This window comes from Venustampulla echinocandica (assembly GCF_003357145.1).
Source record: "Venustampulla echinocandica strain BP 5553 chromosome Unknown scaffold_5, whole genome shotgun sequence".
Classification (NCBI taxonomy): domain Eukaryota; kingdom Fungi; phylum Ascomycota; class Leotiomycetes; order Helotiales; family Pleuroascaceae; genus Venustampulla; species Venustampulla echinocandica.
Genome location: NW_022474210.1, coordinates 433,995 through 450,225, shown reverse-complemented (window position 1 = coordinate 450,225; position 16,231 = coordinate 433,995). Strand labels below are relative to the sequence as shown.

The 16,231-nt window shown below is 49.1% G+C and overlaps 6 protein-coding genes across 6 annotated transcripts; 4 read left to right on the top strand and 2 right to left on the bottom strand.

The window, feature by feature from the left end:
* Positions 1-1,588: 1,588 nt before the first annotated feature.
* On the top strand, positions 1,589-4,657 carry BP5553_07063 (ARM repeat-containing protein; the record flags this gene model as incomplete). Its single annotated transcript, XM_032015686.1, has 5 exons — positions 1,589-1,636; positions 1,712-3,307; positions 3,357-3,635; positions 3,687-4,242; positions 4,293-4,657. The coding sequence occupies 5 exons, from the start codon at positions 1,589-1,591 to the stop codon at positions 4,655-4,657; spliced, it is 2,844 nt and encodes a 947-aa protein (XP_031867955.1).
* A 1,300-nt stretch (positions 4,658-5,957) lies between these two features.
* On the bottom strand, positions 5,958-6,630 carry BP5553_07062 (uncharacterized protein; the record flags this gene model as incomplete). The annotated part of the gene is made up of 2 exons (XM_032015685.1): positions 5,958-6,129; positions 6,179-6,630. 2 exons carry the CDS (start codon positions 6,628-6,630, stop codon positions 5,958-5,960), a joined length of 624 nt encoding a protein of 207 aa, XP_031867954.1.
* Positions 6,631-9,493: 2,863 nt separating this feature from the next.
* On the top strand, positions 9,494-9,952 carry BP5553_07061 (uncharacterized protein; the record flags this gene model as incomplete). Its single annotated transcript, XM_032015684.1, has 1 exon — positions 9,494-9,952. The coding sequence occupies one exon, from the start codon at positions 9,494-9,496 to the stop codon at positions 9,950-9,952; it is 459 nt and encodes a 152-aa protein (XP_031867953.1).
* Positions 9,953-10,175: 223 nt separating this feature from the next.
* Positions 10,176-11,924, bottom strand: BP5553_07060 (Serine phosphatase; the record flags this gene model as incomplete). The annotated part of the gene is made up of 6 exons (XM_032015683.1): positions 10,176-10,336; positions 10,387-10,752; positions 10,829-11,068; positions 11,119-11,554; positions 11,641-11,721; positions 11,775-11,924. 6 exons carry the CDS (start codon positions 11,922-11,924, stop codon positions 10,176-10,178), a joined length of 1,434 nt encoding a protein of 477 aa, XP_031867952.1.
* A 774-nt stretch (positions 11,925-12,698) lies between these two features.
* BP5553_07059 (uncharacterized protein) lies at positions 12,699-13,585 on the top strand (the record flags this gene model as incomplete). Its single annotated transcript, XM_032015682.1, has 2 exons — positions 12,699-13,072; positions 13,141-13,585. The coding sequence occupies 2 exons, from the start codon at positions 12,699-12,701 to the stop codon at positions 13,583-13,585; spliced, it is 819 nt and encodes a 272-aa protein (XP_031867951.1).
* A 943-nt stretch (positions 13,586-14,528) lies between these two features.
* Positions 14,529-15,872, top strand: BP5553_07058 (Uncharacterized protein; the record flags this gene model as incomplete). Its single annotated transcript, XM_032015681.1, has 1 exon — positions 14,529-15,872. One exon carries the CDS (start codon positions 14,529-14,531, stop codon positions 15,870-15,872), a length of 1,344 nt encoding a protein of 447 aa, XP_031867950.1.
* Positions 15,873-16,231: the final 359 nt, after the last annotated feature.

Sequence of the window (16,231 nt, the reverse complement as noted above, 5' to 3'; positions counted from 1 at the left end):
AGTCCCAGCCCTAAGACGGCCCCCTTATGGCCCATGGCCCCCAGCCCAGGGCTCCATCGCCCCAGCTGCCAGCGTACGGAGCAGCAGGCCAGGCCCATCCAGGCCAGCAAACACGAACACACCCGCTGGACACCCCACCGGGCATCCACTGAAGAACCACCACTAAACCACCACTAAACCCTCACTAAACATCACTAAGCACCCACTAAATGCTACGTGCAACGCCCGTCCCCATAGGCGCATAGTGACCACAGCATCCCTACCTTACCTTACCTTACCTTACCTTACCTTACCTTGCTGGTACTATCCAGAGTGGTCTTGTACCCAGCCAAGCCACGGACTCCAGTCGCAGCGCAGTTTACAGCGCTCGGTGCGTGGGTGAGTGAGTGTGAGCGAGTGCTGCTTCCTGCTCCTACAGTGTTCCTGCTCTGCGACCGGTGGTGGTTGTGCGACAACAATCCTTTCTTTGGGCTTGGGCTTGGACTTGGACGCTTATCCCCCAACTCCTACTTCCTCCCCCAGAGAACGCCCTTCCGCTCGACTCTGTTCTGATCTACTCTACTCCCATCTGGTGTCTAGAGTACGAGTCTGCAGATCTACTGAACAAATTCACGACCCTTATCGGTGTCTACTACCTACGTACTACTACGATCGCGACTCGATCTGCAATCCAGCACCAGCACCAACTTCCCCGTCCGCTCTCCGACCCCGAACCCGCTCTGCGATTCCTCTCCACAAGCTGTGCAACAACAAACCAGAACCATATTCCCCCCTCTCGACGCCCCGGCCCAGATCGAGAAAAGCCTCCGCAAGAGCTGCGTTCCTGGAGTTGTCGCCCTTGCCTCCTCCCTCCTCGAATTTCTGCAACGCCCTGCCCGATGCGGTAGACCGGACTCGATCAGCGCAAGACCGGACGAGACAATACAAGACAAACCCCTTCAACCCCGAACCCAAGCCCAGGCAAGACCAGCACAAAGGGCCCTCCCAAGCCCCAATTCTCTGGCAATCCAATTCCCGCCCCAGGCTCAGCGCCCACCGGTCACCTTCGGCCTGCATCCCTCTCCTCCAGAACGGGTGCCTGCCTTCTCCAGCGAGCACGCCTACTCGACGTTGCATATGACAAACGAAGGGATTTGGTGTCGCGCGACCTTTTCGCCCTGCCTCCGGCCGCCAGCCCTTCAACTATATCCCTCTCGCCCTCCCGCCGCATCTCCCTCTCCCTCGATGCCCGACTCCTCATGAATGCATTCTTTCCGCCAGATCTTCTTGTAAATGAGCTTACAGCATAGTCGTCCATTACATACTCCAGCTACTTGTCCTGGTGAGATCTCTTCAGCTCCGCTCCGCTCCCCTTCACCCCCCCCCCCGGCATTGATCATCAGCCTTACCGCATGGATACCTATGCTGACATCTTTTTTGCGAACCACCAGTCACATAGACCTACACCTGTCAAATACACACTAGAAACACAGTCCTTTTGGTTAGCATAATACCGTCAGCACCATCCGGCCCCGTCCAATATACCTTCGGAGCCTTCCTTTTTATCTTTGGATTCTCCACATTCCCAACGACTACATAGAGGCATCTCATGTCTTCTGCTGCTACTAGCAGACCTTCAGGCGCCATGACGAACGCCGTAAGTGCTGATGCCCCCCCCCCCCCCCCGCCGAATCACTTATTACATACATCCTGCTGACTGAATTCTCAACAGGCGCGATCCGCTCGGTTCGGTGGAGATTTTGGCAGCGCAACTGCCAGAAAAAATAGCGACGAAAGAACCTCAACCTCGGGGACTCTTGCACAAGGCTTTGGCAGCAACGAGTCCTGGCAGGCTTCGAGTGGTATCTGGGGTAACGGTACGATTGGCAGTGGGATTCCAAACTCCAAGAGAGATGCTACCCGTTCCCAAGGTGGGTCCGCGAAACACCACCAGGCTTTGGGCATTACTGATGTCCGAGCAGGAGATGACGAGGATGAATTCCCCCTCCCAAATGGATCAAGCGCTTTACGATCTTCCTCCCAGGCAAACCCATGGGGTGCCCCGGCCAATGGACCCTGGAACCCTCCAGACACGACGTCTCCTACCCTCCAGTCCTCTCATAGCGGAAGCACCTCCCCAGCTCATCATCGCAGTACCATTCCTACCGCGAACCAGCCAACATTGGCAGAGATACAAAATCCATACCAGCAGTCGCGGGTTACCCAGGCTGCAGCCTTCTCCAGGGGGTCGCAAAAGAGCAGCCTGAACCCCTCTTCCGGTCCTTTCACGTTCGGACGGAAACCATCATTCATTTACACCGACGACAAGGAGAACTCGGGCCAGTACGGAGATAGTTCTTATGATTATGATCACTCCGTGAGGGCCTTGAAGGGAGAGTTTGCGCCGCCAAATTTCCTAGCCACGAATGGCAGCATGTCCAGAGATAGTAGCATGCCTCCATCAAAGGTATCAGAGCCGGGACTCAATGGAGCCGGCGTCCCTTATGGCAGCAGTGGTTGGGGCTCTATTGGCCATACGCCGACAAGCTCCATACACTCACAACGCCCGTCCTTTTCTGGGCCCTCCGTTTCGTTTCCCCCACCAACCAACCAGACTAGGTTTGTTGACTCGGCAGCCCACAGTGATAGCGGGTTGAGCGACAAAATGGCCGCGTTCGGGTTGAGCGAGAACAATTCGACCACTGCCTCACTTCCTGGTGGTCTGGCGGCTTCATATTCGCCGAATCCTCCGAATTTTACCGCGCAGGTCTTCCCCCACAGTGGCACGTCGCCCTTGTGGGAAGGTCTAAATGGACCAAAGGGACATGGCAACCATGAGCGCTACGGGTCGCAGCCGTTCTTGGATCAAGGATATTTCAAGCCCCATGCCGGAGAACGAGATTCTATTTCGCCAGCAGGCAGTGACTACCGCCGTGGGTTTAACAGCCCTAAATTTTATCATCATGCAGGCACTCCACCATCGGGGACCGACCAAATATACCGGCCGTCATCAAGGGGTCCACGGATTCCGCAAGGCCCTACCGAAATGGATAGGAGACTCCAGACCATGTTTGCACAGCAACAAGCTGCTTATTTGTACGGTGCCCCCTTTCAAGGCCAATTCCGTCCTCAGGCCTACGAGTATGCCCCCTCCAACTTCAGGCAACCAAATATTCCATACGGGTATGCAGTTCCCATGCCTCCTTACGCACCAGCGCAGATGATCCCGACTAGGCCTAAGGATCAAGATGTCGGCCTAGGAGTTCGAAGTCCGCTTCTGGAGGAATTCAGGTCGAATTCTAAATCCAATAAGCGATACGATTTAAAGGTTAGTTCAGAGATCGTAAAATTCTGCGTACCGGCTGACCCCTTGGTAGGATATCTACAATCACGTTGTTGAATTTAGTGGCGATCAACATGGATCGCGGTTCATTCAGCAGAAGCTGGAAACTGCCAACAGCGATGAGAAGGAGCAGCTTTTCCGCGAAATCCAGCCAAACGCTCTCCAACTGATGACCGATGTGTTTGGCAATTATGTCATTCAAAAGCTGTTTGAGCACGGCAATCAGATCCAGAAGCGGGTGCTTGCTGAGCAGATGAAGAACCACGTCATGGAACTGTCAATGCAGATGTACGGATGCCGAGTTGTGCAGAAGGTTAGTCATATTTGTTCGATGTTCTGAAGTATCACGGCTAAATGTATATAGGCTCTCGAGCACGTCCTTGCTGACCAGCAAGCTGAACTCGTGGATGAGCTTCGAATCGATGTCCTCAAGTGCGTCAAGGATCAAAATGGCAACCACGTCGTGCAGAAAGCTATCGAGCGGGTACCGAAGGAGCATATCCAATTTATCATTGACGCCTTCAAGGGTCAAGTCCACATTCTCGCGACCCACTCTTATGGCTGCCGCGTCATTCAACGGATATTGGAATACTGCAAACCTCAAGATCAAGCTGCGATTCTCGAAGAGCTACACCAATGTGCACCTGGCCTCATCAGTGATCAGTTCGGCAACTACGTCATCCAGCATGTCATTCAACATGGAAAGCCAGAAGACCGGATAAAGATCATCAAGATCATTACCGCTCAGCTATTGATGCTGTCGAAGCATAAATTTGCGTCCAACGTGGTCGAGAAATGCATCCAATTTGGCACAGATGAGCAGAGGAAAACCATCGTGGCACAAATGACTGCGCTAAATAGCGACGGTTCAAGCCCTTTGCAGCTCATGATGAAAGATCAATATGGCAACTATGTGATTCGTAAGTTCTTAACAGGAGCAATATTAAAGCAATGCTAACGTCTTTCATAGAAAAGCTCCTCCTTCAACTGAAAGGTGCCGAGCGTGATGCGGTTGTTGAGCAAATGAAGCCACAGCTTGCCCAACTCAAGAAGTTTAATTATGGGAAGCAAATCACGGCCATCGAAAAATTGATATTCACTGGCCCCCCACCGTACCCTACGCCATCATCCACATCTCACACTATGCCCATTGAGATCAATTCGAGCGCTCCCACGCCGATGTTGACAAACGGGCAGAATAGCCCTCAAAGCTGCAGTCTCCCAAGCGCGAGCGCTAGCACTATTGACGACCCGACCGATAGCACATCCTCTGGCAAAACCGCCATAGGGATGGACGAGAATACCTGCCCGGAAGTAGTCATCAACGGCGCATAAACTCTGCCCCTCGGGGTTCCTCGATTTTTGTTTCGCAATAAAATAATTGATAATCTCACTAAAAATATCATGAATAAGCGCGGTCAAACGGACATGGACGGGAATAGGAAAAGTGATTTTTATTTTAATGATTTTCCACCGTCTGCGCAAAGCCCGGAACATCTTTATATCTTTTTATGGGTGGGGGGGCAATACCCTTGGTGTTTTCGTGTGTCTTCTGCCCAGTTTTTCAAGCAAGAAAAACGGGTTGTATGGATGAAAAAATATGGAATATGGCATTTTACAAAACGATCAACGAAGTATTTACTATGGTTATGATCTAAACAAGGCGGGGATCCGGCATCTATTATATGGGGGGAAATGGCAATTGGCAACAGGAAATATAGGGAAAATATTTTGCGTGCGCTTGTTTTGTTGCTGATGTATTTGCTGTGTATGCGCGTTGCTTGCCCTAACTTAACGCGGCGTGGGATTTTCGGCCGATAATACACATGTTTATTTTTTGCTTTTTTCTCTCCTTCTATTGTGGAAATTGGAGTATTGATCCGGACAAAGACGGGGGCCATGGGGCCGGCGGATGGGAAAAAAGTGGATTTTTGAGAATGGGGAGGTTGGTTTGGTGGGATATCATATATTTATATGTTCTGGGGTTGTGAGGCGGTGAATAGATGGGGAAGGGGGGAAAGATGGGGGAAGGGAATATGCGTATAGTATTGGTATGGGATATATCTAAGTGCATGGCCTGCAGGCATGGCTTTTGAGCAAGAGGAAATAAAGGGAGACGGAGGGAAAGAAAGAAGGAAACAGATATGCATTTTTTGGGAGAGATTAAGAGAGAGATAACTGTAGTGAAATCCCGATGGATGCGTCTGTGTGCGAATATATATATGTATATGTGTGTGCGGAATATTATTAGTTTATTGGCATCTTGATTAAACGTGGCTACAATTTGTGAGGTTTCGTAATGCGTTTTTGTATGTGTCTCGTTAAAGGGGAATAATGTAGCAAGATACGAATGCAATTGGTTCGTACACTAAAAGCTCGCTTCCCCTGAGTGGAATAGGGGGAGCTGGTGGTTAGTAGCATGGAGGTGAACCTGGGGTGTAGGGATAGGTGGGATGATTGATTGGGGTTAATATGAGGGAGTTCTTGGCTTTGAGGACATATAATAGGGAACTACTATAACAGCTAATTATTCGAAGAAGAATTTTTTTTTTGGACATTTAAAGAGGTATGATTCAAAATCGATGGTTCTATACTATAGAGCCGGGCCCGCCTTCTATAGCACTCCTCTTCGCTTCTACGACCCCTTTTCAGAACGCTTCTTGCCCTCTCTCCTCACCACCGCAGGTACAGAGCCAAAGACTGATGGCCAAGACAATTCCACATCATCCTGCTCGCCATTAAAACAATACCTCAGCCAAATAGCCCAGGTCAGGTTAAAATACGCCGCAATTCCCGACACGACATGCCTATCACAAGATTTAGCCAGGAAGTTAAATGACGATAGAGGCAACTCACCACCATCCATGGCCCTCCAGCAACATCCCCCACGGTAAGCCTATCTCCGCCCGCCACCTTCGAAACGTCGAGCAGTATTCGTTATCCATAGTCCAAATCAGAAATCCGCTTGTTACACAAGTCAATCCACAAGCAATCATCTTCCACATCGTGCGCAGAATCGCCGTATCCCGAGCATCTCTCCTCGCCTCCTCTTCTAAAACACTGGCTGGTGCAACGTTGCCATCTGGACGTCTTTTTGGCTGCAATGCTGGCCGAAGCGTGGTTTCCATGGCGTATATACTCTTAGCAACGACGAATGCTGTCAGCGCCGCGAAGGTGTTTTGGAGAAAGGCCGGGTCTTGCAAATAGTGGTAGTACACCGTGATGAAGATCGCCAGGGCGGCAGTGAAGAGCAGGAGCAGGATGGAGCCAAGTCCCGATTTGCCCTGCGAGAATATGGCGTACATCATTATGCAGGTGTTGTATATCAGGGACAGTTCATCGACTAATTGCATGGGGTCTGTCGAATCATTAGTTTTCCATTACTCCCCTCAAATGGAAATAAGGAACTGTGGCTCCCCCCCCCGGACATTTAAGCGTGGAGTGGAAACAGAAACTCCCGAGGCCGATTATGAGATAGCTGATGAAGCCCATGAGGAATACGGTGTCGTGTTTATTGCGGATGCAGTTGGAGATTCCTTTGTATGCGAGAAATATAAAGGTTAGGTTTGTGAAGGAGTTGACTATTTCGGCGGAGTATATCGTGGCATAGTAATCCTATAGTTTGTTAGAGTGGAGAACTTGATAGGGCTGGGATACAGATAACTTGCCTCCTCGCACCAATTCAGCGTTGAGGTAACTGGGTTCCAAAACCCCTCGCCCGTAGGCGGATAGGGGATCGAAGGCAGGAGAGACATGAAAGACATTATTGGGGATACCCACGACGGTAACTTAAATGTGAGGAGGTAGAAACATCGTGGAAAGATTTTTATTTAGTTATCCATGCCGTTGGGAGATTCGGCAGCCCGCTGTCCTCGGGCTACATAAGCGGTCTCGGGGAAAATGTGGCTTGCAGCAAGTATTTATTGATTGGTTTTCGTGGCGCAAAATAAATTCTCGGGCTGGGACAGGAACTTGCCGGTTTCTTGCCTGTTTGTACAGTACATGTTATATTTCGCCTCGTGTGTGAAACGCCGCCGCCAAAGAAGCCCATGTTTGTTGACCTGTGGCTCAGCCGTGATTTCATGCAGCGGCCAATATGGGTAGGATGGATTGCCAGAGAGTGGCTGCACAGCGAAGTGTGGCATTTTTGCTGGCCTCTCACATCAGTCCAACATGCAGTGGTTTGCTTTTTCTGTGGGATAACTGGCTGGGAGTTCCGTTATTATTGGGCCTTGAAGTAGTCTTTGAAAAGCTGGTGGTTTCGAGCCCTGAGTCTGTGGGCTGCAAAATAAGCCGGTTCTACAGAATGTATGTGCTGTGTTCAGCCCTATGTGGTTTGAAGTTATTAATACACACCCCAATCCTTACCATGGGTGCTTCTCCTCCGTTACACCAGTATCCTTAAGCGGCTCTTTATTGACTTCTTCGATACTTGTCCCTGGGGCCAAGACTGGATCTTGCTTCAAGTCCAAGTCTAAAGCCCATACCTATTGCGTTTTATACTCGTCGTTATATGCACTCCAGCTGTGGGTAGCTTCGAACACCAGCAAATTCGGACAACCATAGCTTCCACGATCTCCCGTGACCAGGTGCCCTAGTAGATACTGCGTTAAGATATGCCGCATTCAGGAAGTGAACTGCAAGGCCTGGAGCATCGGGGTTCTCTAAGGGGCGGATTGGAAAAACTGTTTGGGTGCATACTCCTCGCCCTCTTCGTTGAAGTATATGTATTCCATGAAATGGGTTGAGCCTTTTCTAGGAGCATAACAGGCCGTGGAAATAGATGACACATGTTATTCGAGGTAAGTCTTGATGTAATCCAACTTGCCTTTGTCACGTTTTGTGTGTATGTTGTTGTACGGGGTTATTCCAGTATGAAGGTGTTGATAATTGGGACCCAAATTGGTACATGTAATACAGCCCAGATGATTGGTCAGAATAGGTCATGGAATAAGGTAATTGTATTGATTAAGGAGCCTAATACTATGGGGTGAAGTACTCCTATATATGGGCAAAGGAATGGAATAGGTCACATGTGCTAGCTGAATGGAATGTGCCGTTATCCGTGATTTCCAAGCCTTGCCTGACTGAACTAAACATCAGATACTAGTACTAATTACTAGCAAAACAGGTGCTCAGACTGATTAAACTGGCGGATCATGCATTTCAGTCTTTGCATTAGATCACGGGTTTTCAGGGGCTTGGCAGGAGGCCTGAGCCTCTATATCAGGGAACTCCCATATTCCAACAGGAGGAGATGAGCTGTTCCGATGATGGCGAAGGGCAAACATATACTTATGCAATACCGATTGGGATCAATCTACTCCGTATCGAGTTGTCTGTTCCTCCATAGTTAGTTGTGTCTTAACCACATGGAAAGTCTGGAGCACGATACACGAACTGCCACTTGGTGGCTGGGGGAGGTGGTGCATTTGACGAGACACAGCAGGGAAAACAAGGCGAATCTTGAAGCACACCGAATACAATGTCCAGAATGCGGTTCAGTCCCCCTACTATTATCTTGGCCCTTCATTATTGTGGGCTATGAATGAGGAAACCTAGGTACTCGAATATCAAGCAAGAACGTACCTCTAAGCTAACACCGTAGACTCCAATGCTCCTGAAGTTAACTTAAGCTCGTTATAAGCTCCTACACTTTACCATTCCTATTCTGCCAGGCGGTATTGATTTCGTTGCATTTCGACCGCTCACCACTTCTGGTTCTGCCAGACAGTTCTGCCCCTCTAAATCACTGATTCTAGTAGGCGGCGACATATTCGTTGCGTTACGATCGTCTACCGCCTTTGATTCTACCACTATTTGTTTATTATTTCGATGCGTTACGACCGCTCACCACTTTTGGTTTCTGCCAGTGATTCTGCCGGGCGGCATGGATTTCGTTGCGTTACGACCGCTCACCACCTTTTATTCTGCCGGCATAGCTTGATACTGCTATACAAATTCTATAATCTATTGCTGTGAACAATATAGAGAGAGGAAACTCCAGCTTTGCAGGACCATCATCGTGGGAAATGAGGATGGCGGAAACATTGCTCACACGTAGCTGAACGGAAATTTCACCTCTAAGTCTACCGCATCCTCAGCATCACCACCAATTCCGCAAACACTCTTCATCCTTGATCTCCTTCAGCAAATTGCATATATCTCAAAATGGCCTCTATCAATGCCGATGCCTCAGCAGCCATAGACCTAGTCAATAGCGCCACCGGAGCCCTACACAACAAAATGGAAAAGCAACGCGGTCACGAGATCACAAGCAAAACAATAAAAGCACCACCATTCTCCTACGCATGTCTAGAGCTGAAAACCGAAGCTTTACCATCCTCAACTGACTTGGATGAGGTTACCGTGCGCTCATACATAACATCGGCGCTTACCCAATTCCTCGGCATCACTGGATCAGCGATATCTGTCGATATTTTGAAGATTGAGGGGGCGGAATGCTGGGTCAGGGTGCCGCGCCAGGATCTTAGTCCTTTTATTGCTGCGGTGGGAGGATGGACTGGTCTTACTGAAGACGGCAATGTGGGATGGAGGATAAAAGCCAAGGGGAATTGGTTGAGCTCCCTTGTGACACAAACAGCGGTGGGGAAGGTTTGGTCTGATTGAGCGAAGATTTTTGGGAGAAATTATGGGTTTTTATAAAAGCATGCTTTGCGCTCTACAATGCTGTTGATGTTGCTGCTATAGTACAAGATCTCTGGCGTTATATACCTCGCTTTCTTGCCCAAAGACCCCAGACGCCGCCTTTTGTCATCATTGTGATCCCGCCCATCGCAAATGCAAGATCCTAACTGAAATATGCCAACCAAAATCTACGATGTTGCTGCCGCTAGGTCATCGACATTAGACTGTTCTGTGCGTAGGCCATTGGCTTGATATTGGGATGTGGCACTGCGTCGAATTTGTGGAAGTCGAGCTTGTAGTCAGGGCCGATATTTATATAGGCACCCTTGTTCTCGGTGCTATCGCAGTATCTAGGGGCGGAGAAAACTAGGCCAACATTAGCACCATGTGGGAGGAATGCGAGTTATTGAGCTTACCTGTGATGCACTTTCCAGCATGCTCTTCTTCGTAACCTTCCATCCGCACCTCGTGACTACGAATAATGGCATCCAGGCCGTTGTTATCGCAGAACCTCTTGGTGACATCTGGACCAAACTGCATACCGACACCTCTCTTACTTGGCCCGCGACCAGGCTCCGTCTGTGGATCCGTCCATAACATTTCCATCATCAACCCTGCTTGGCCTGGCTGGCGTTGATTGTGTCTATTAAGTTTCCGGATATCGTCTAATGTGACCTTGTCGTCCGAGAATAATCCGCCATGTAGGACGAGGTATTTCTGGCCTACGAGTGTGGCAAGTGGGAGTGCCGAAAAGCTTTCCGAGAATAGCTTGAAGACTCGCTCTGCTTAGTTGTTAATAGCGGTCGCTTGTAGAATTTCGGTATTGATGGGGAGACGGAATGGAGATAGGGGGCATACCATTGTATTTCGCTTTGCATTCGCCTTCAAACCCATATGCGCGGTTCATGTCATCAGTCTCATGATTCCCCCGGTTGATGAAGAAGGAAGCCGGACGTAGCCATTTATAAGCATATAGGAGAAGGGCGATTTCTGTAGACCAAGAACCTCTGTCCACAAAATCGCCGTTGAACAGGTACTGGTGCTTCTCTGTGGGGAACCCGTTAAGTCTAAAGAGCTCCATCAAGTCAAAGAATTGACCTAGACATATGTTAGAAAAATCACGGTACATCTTGCTTTGTGCCACTCACCATGTGTATCTCCGCAAACCGTTAGTTTCGTATCGTCCTTTACCTCCATCTCGACCATAGTTGCTTCTTCATAGACGATATTTTTGACCGCGATTACGATCTGGTAGACATATTTCTTATGTATTAACTTCCCATTTTTGAAGCGGTCCAACATATCATCGATAAACTCCTGCGTCATTTCGTTCCCTAAGGGCGCCCCATCGTAATTGCTATCAACAACCATCGAGTCAAGATCCAAGCCTTCGGCGGCTGAAGGCTCATCCCCAACTTCGATTGCCTTTTCGAAGGCATTCCGCTTGACAATCTTCTGGGCCTCGGCCAATTTGAGTTTCGCATCCTTGTCGCCCGGAGCCTTCTTCACAACTATTTGAAAATCCTTTATAGCTTCTCCCGGTTTTAGGATGGCCGCATGCGCAACACCTCGTCTATAATAAGCCTAGAAAACATCCATTAGCCTAGCTCACAAGATGGTCGGAGGCAAGACTATTTGGACCAATGTTGGCACTAATCGGTATAACACACCTTGATAAAGTTGGGATCCAGCTCAATGGCCTTTGTCGCATCTGCTATAGCATAACCATAAGCTTCTGATTTGATATTTGCCTGCACAAGTTAGTCACACGAGCACATGCAGGACGAAAGAATGTGAGACGTACCTGCGCCCTATTTGAAAAATAAGCTGGCACTTTGTTATCTAACTCAATCGCTTTGGTGTAGGATTCGATAGCTGCAGGCCAGTCGTGAGCTGCAAAGTGTTTATTGCCTTCATTCTTGAAGGCAACTGCTTGCTCTTCCGGGGAAGCCATGTCGGGAGGTCCTAGGTGCTTCCTGTGCGCGAGGCTGGCTGTAGAATCGGAGGCGGGAGCGCGGGGAAGGAGTGTGAATGCAACCTAAGTGGCAAAAGGAGGAAGTGAAAGTGAAACGAATTCGCAGAGATATTTCGGTACTCTAGCTATGCAGTTTGTAGTCTATCGGAAGGATTCTCTATCGTGAAGAAGAGACACCGGGATGGGAGCTAACGACTATTAGCGCCCAGCACCGAGGACGCTATCACCGACTCCGGAATCGGGCTCGTGCTAGCGAGGAAGGCCCTGGCAATCGCAATCGCAGGGAACGTCTATTGTCCATGGTTATGGTTTGAGTCTTGATATCCTTCCATCTACAACCACCTATAAGCCATACTTCGACCGCCACATAGGAATAAATAAGCACTTATTGGCGGTAGCAATTTCCATCCAAATGACAAAGCAGAGCCAGCTTGGAGCAGAACAAGACAAAACGCTCCTGATTTCAACTAGTATAGCACCACAACTGAATAAGATACGGGTTAATAAATGTAGCAAGTGATTTATAATTGTTGATTCTATCTCTAGTTAAATTTTGAAGCCTGAAACCCCACACGTTATTTCTAAGTCTAGTCGGGATATGACAGATGGCTAGCATCAAAGAATTGAGCACGGGCCAGGGACCCCAGCCGCACGACGATCTCGGGTCATATATTCCTCCAGCGAGGTTGCTAATTACAGCTCTCGAATGCACGGCAATTCGTCCCTTTTTTAACTTCAATTCAATCTCCCAAAATGATCAACATAAGGCCGCTCCGACAGACAGCCGCCTTCCTCCTCCTCCTCCTCCTTCTCCCTATCGCATCCTGCAAAGATAAAGATAAAGGTGAAGTCCTCCTCGACGAATACCGGTCCAACACGGGGCCCCTAACTACGACATTCACTGCCGACTCCACCTGCCTCTCCGAAATCCGCACCAAATACCCATGGCCAGGCGCCTATCCAGAACTCGAGGTCGGCTGCGAAGGTCCCGGTGGGAACGAGTGCTGTCCCGACCGCTGGGGCAAGAATCGCTATTATAGCCCCGGCGTGTGTCCGGCTGGATACATTGCATGTACGCTGCCGACGACGAGACAGCGCGACGAGACGACAAACCTATGCTGCCCTTCGTGTGTCAAACCCCCCAACCCAGTCTCCCTTTCCATATCACTAACCGTTGCAATACCATCACCCATAGGAACTTTGACTGCCCAACCCAAGTAAGCTACGACATCTGCAGAAGCTCCCTCAACACCTGGCGCACAGCCGAATACACGGACCGCAATGGAGCCACCTCCATAGCAAAATTTATGGCCGTCTCCGCCACGGCGATCCAGATCCGCTTCCGCCAGACTGACTCGTCCGTCGTGCCTATCCCCACCGACTCGCTAAAGCTACCGCCGCCAAAGACCGAAGCGGAGAAGAAGGCGGAGGCAGGACTGAGCTCGGGGGCAAGGGCCGGTATAGGTGTCGGTGTTAGCGTAGGCGTCATCGCGCTCTTGGTCGTTGTTGTGCTTTATATCCGGAGGGGGGCGGCGAGGAGGCGAGAGGAAAGCCGACAGCAGGGAGCGATGTTGTTGGGGACGGTGCCTGGTGAGCAGGACGAGGAAAGCGAGGCACCACCGCCATATTCGAAGAAGTAGAGGAGACTGTTTTTTAGGTCATTAAAGTATACTTTATTAAGGAGCTGGTAAGACTTCTTACCTCGAAAGATTGAGGGTTAAAAAGCCGCGGCTGACTCCTTCCTCGATATTTTATATCTATCTTTATAATAGTCAGTATGTATATATATCAAGGAAATAGGGTTAATACGGAAGTTAGGTGATCTCAATGGGTCGTAGTGGATGGAATAGCTAAAGTAATTGATAGTATTCTTGGTGGATGTGACAGATGGAGAAGTAAGCTCTCCGGACTAATTAACTGTATGCGCTCGGCTAATAGTTCTGCCGACGCTAATGCCAAGGTCACATGACAGTCATATGGCTCATTCTTGACAATATATATAAATATATATTTTCTATCTAAGTAGTTATAAAACTATAAAAGTCTTCTAGAAGAATATAAAATATATTAAACTAAGTTATTTGAAGTTACTATTATTTTATAATTTAATTAGTCTTTTTATAAAGTTTTTTAACTTTAAAAGAAATTAAAACTAAATTTTTAGAAAAATAATTTTCTTATTTATATTTAACTCTTTATTTAACTTATATTAGAAAGAAGAAGCTTAAAAAGCGAGTTATAATATAGTATTTCTGCGACTAGCTCGGGTACTTCAAGAAGGTAGCGGTGAATTTATACTCGAGGTTGGACCGAGGCAGCGCACACCCTGACTGGGTGAGTGGCGGGTGGGTGCTAAGGTGAAGGCCGGATCAGAGGCTGCACATTTCCGCTGTATTAGCACCCTATCACCACCGCTGACTGGGTCCAACCATAGGCTTCTCGGCTGCTGTTTCTTTGTCGATCCTTGCGTGTACTCCGAACTTCACCTGGTTTGGAGACACTGCCCACCGCGGATCGATACAGTACCGCACCGTTTACCGCCGCATAGCTGTCGATGCTCAGATTCTATTCTCCGCGGTAGCTATGGAGTCCAAGGCTCTCGCTCGTCGCGCGGCGGACACCGAGCTTATGCCGCCGCCTCCGCCTCAAAAGCGCATCAAGCGTCCCAAGAACGTCATTGACGAAGATTCATACACCGATGCAATTTCCGAAATCATAGCGCGCGACTTCTTTCCCGGGTTGCTGGAGACAGAGACCCAGCAGGAATATTTGGATGCGTTAGAGTCTCGGGATGGGGCATGGATAGCTAGTGCCGGTCGCCGGCTTCAGCAAGTTATGACTCCAGGCAGGAGAAAGGGAAGACGAGGAACCTCGATGCAGACGCCGCAACGGGCCTTCGATACGCCAAGCGGCTTTGGAGGAGATACACCTATGTCTGTGACATCTGAAATGACTTCGAAACCGGAACTAGCGGAGGTCGATACGAATATGAGCCTAGACAAGTTCCAATCGTTATACACCAGTGAGGATAATGAAAGCTTCTACAAGTTACTGGATAAACAGAACCAAAAACGGGCAGAAAAATATGCCTGGATGTGGTCGAGCAATAATAAGCTACCATCAAAGATGATGTTAAAGCAGAAGGAGGTCGAGGTGAAGCTATTAGAGTCACGAAACTCTTTACATGATGACGGGGGCGAAAGGAACAAGTTGGCTATCCGAGATGTGTCCGAGAAACCCGCGAGACCAGATGGCTGGAAATCCAAACCAAACAACACGCTTATGTTCCAGCCGGACAGCGTGGAGGATTCTATCGAGACTGTGGCCCAGAGATCCCAGCAAGAGTCGAGAGCAGCTCCAAAGCAAGTTGCGTACGCTAATACGCGGATGCCAGTAGCAGAAGTCTCTATAGAAGGCCCCAGTATTCCGGCCTCACCATCGTTGTCCGCTGTGAAAGATGCTATAGCTGGGCGCAAGCGCGCTGGCTATTCCGAATCTGGCTTTGACGGAAGCGAAACTCCTCGTGTTAATGGGTATGCGTTTGTGGACGATGATCCTGAGGATGATGCTCCTGTTCATGCCCCAATAATCACGTTTGGAAAAGGGGAGTCGATTAAGAATCCATTCGTGATTAAGGAACAAAGTCGAAGGGAGGATTTACATCACCGGATGGTGGATAAGACTGCCCAAACGAAGCGGGCGTCTATGAAAAATGGAATGACAGGCAAAGTCGATATGACCCCCGTCCCAAAATTCCCCAGCAGCCCAAGGGTTGGGCCAGGCCAGCTCACCCCGGCTGCACAGAGACTATGGAGCAAAGTTGGAAATACCCCCAGTGGGCAGGGTGATGCATTTGGAACCCAGACGCCCCGGACGGTAAAGCTGAAATCGGGGCTTAGAGCTCGATGGACGCCTTCTGCAAAGTAACCGTTATGTGTGGATGGCAGAGAGTTAAGAGTACCGGGAATTGTTTTGTAGGCATTATGGCATCACAGGCGTTAAAGAAGGAAAATACCCAGTTGAACGAAAGACCAGGAAATGGGACGGAATGTATAACTTTAGACAATACAAGCTCATTAGCATGCGTTAAGCGCCACTTTATATCATGGCACCACTTGATTACATTATTTCAATATGAACAAAAAGCTCCTCTTGGAAATATAACTACGCAATATATATTAATCCCACCCTGTTTGCGAAATGTGACTGCAGAAAACCGCTGTGCCTGAGCTCGGAAATACTACAGGGACTGCGTCATGCCGAGGAGCATGGGCCAAAAGCTTGGC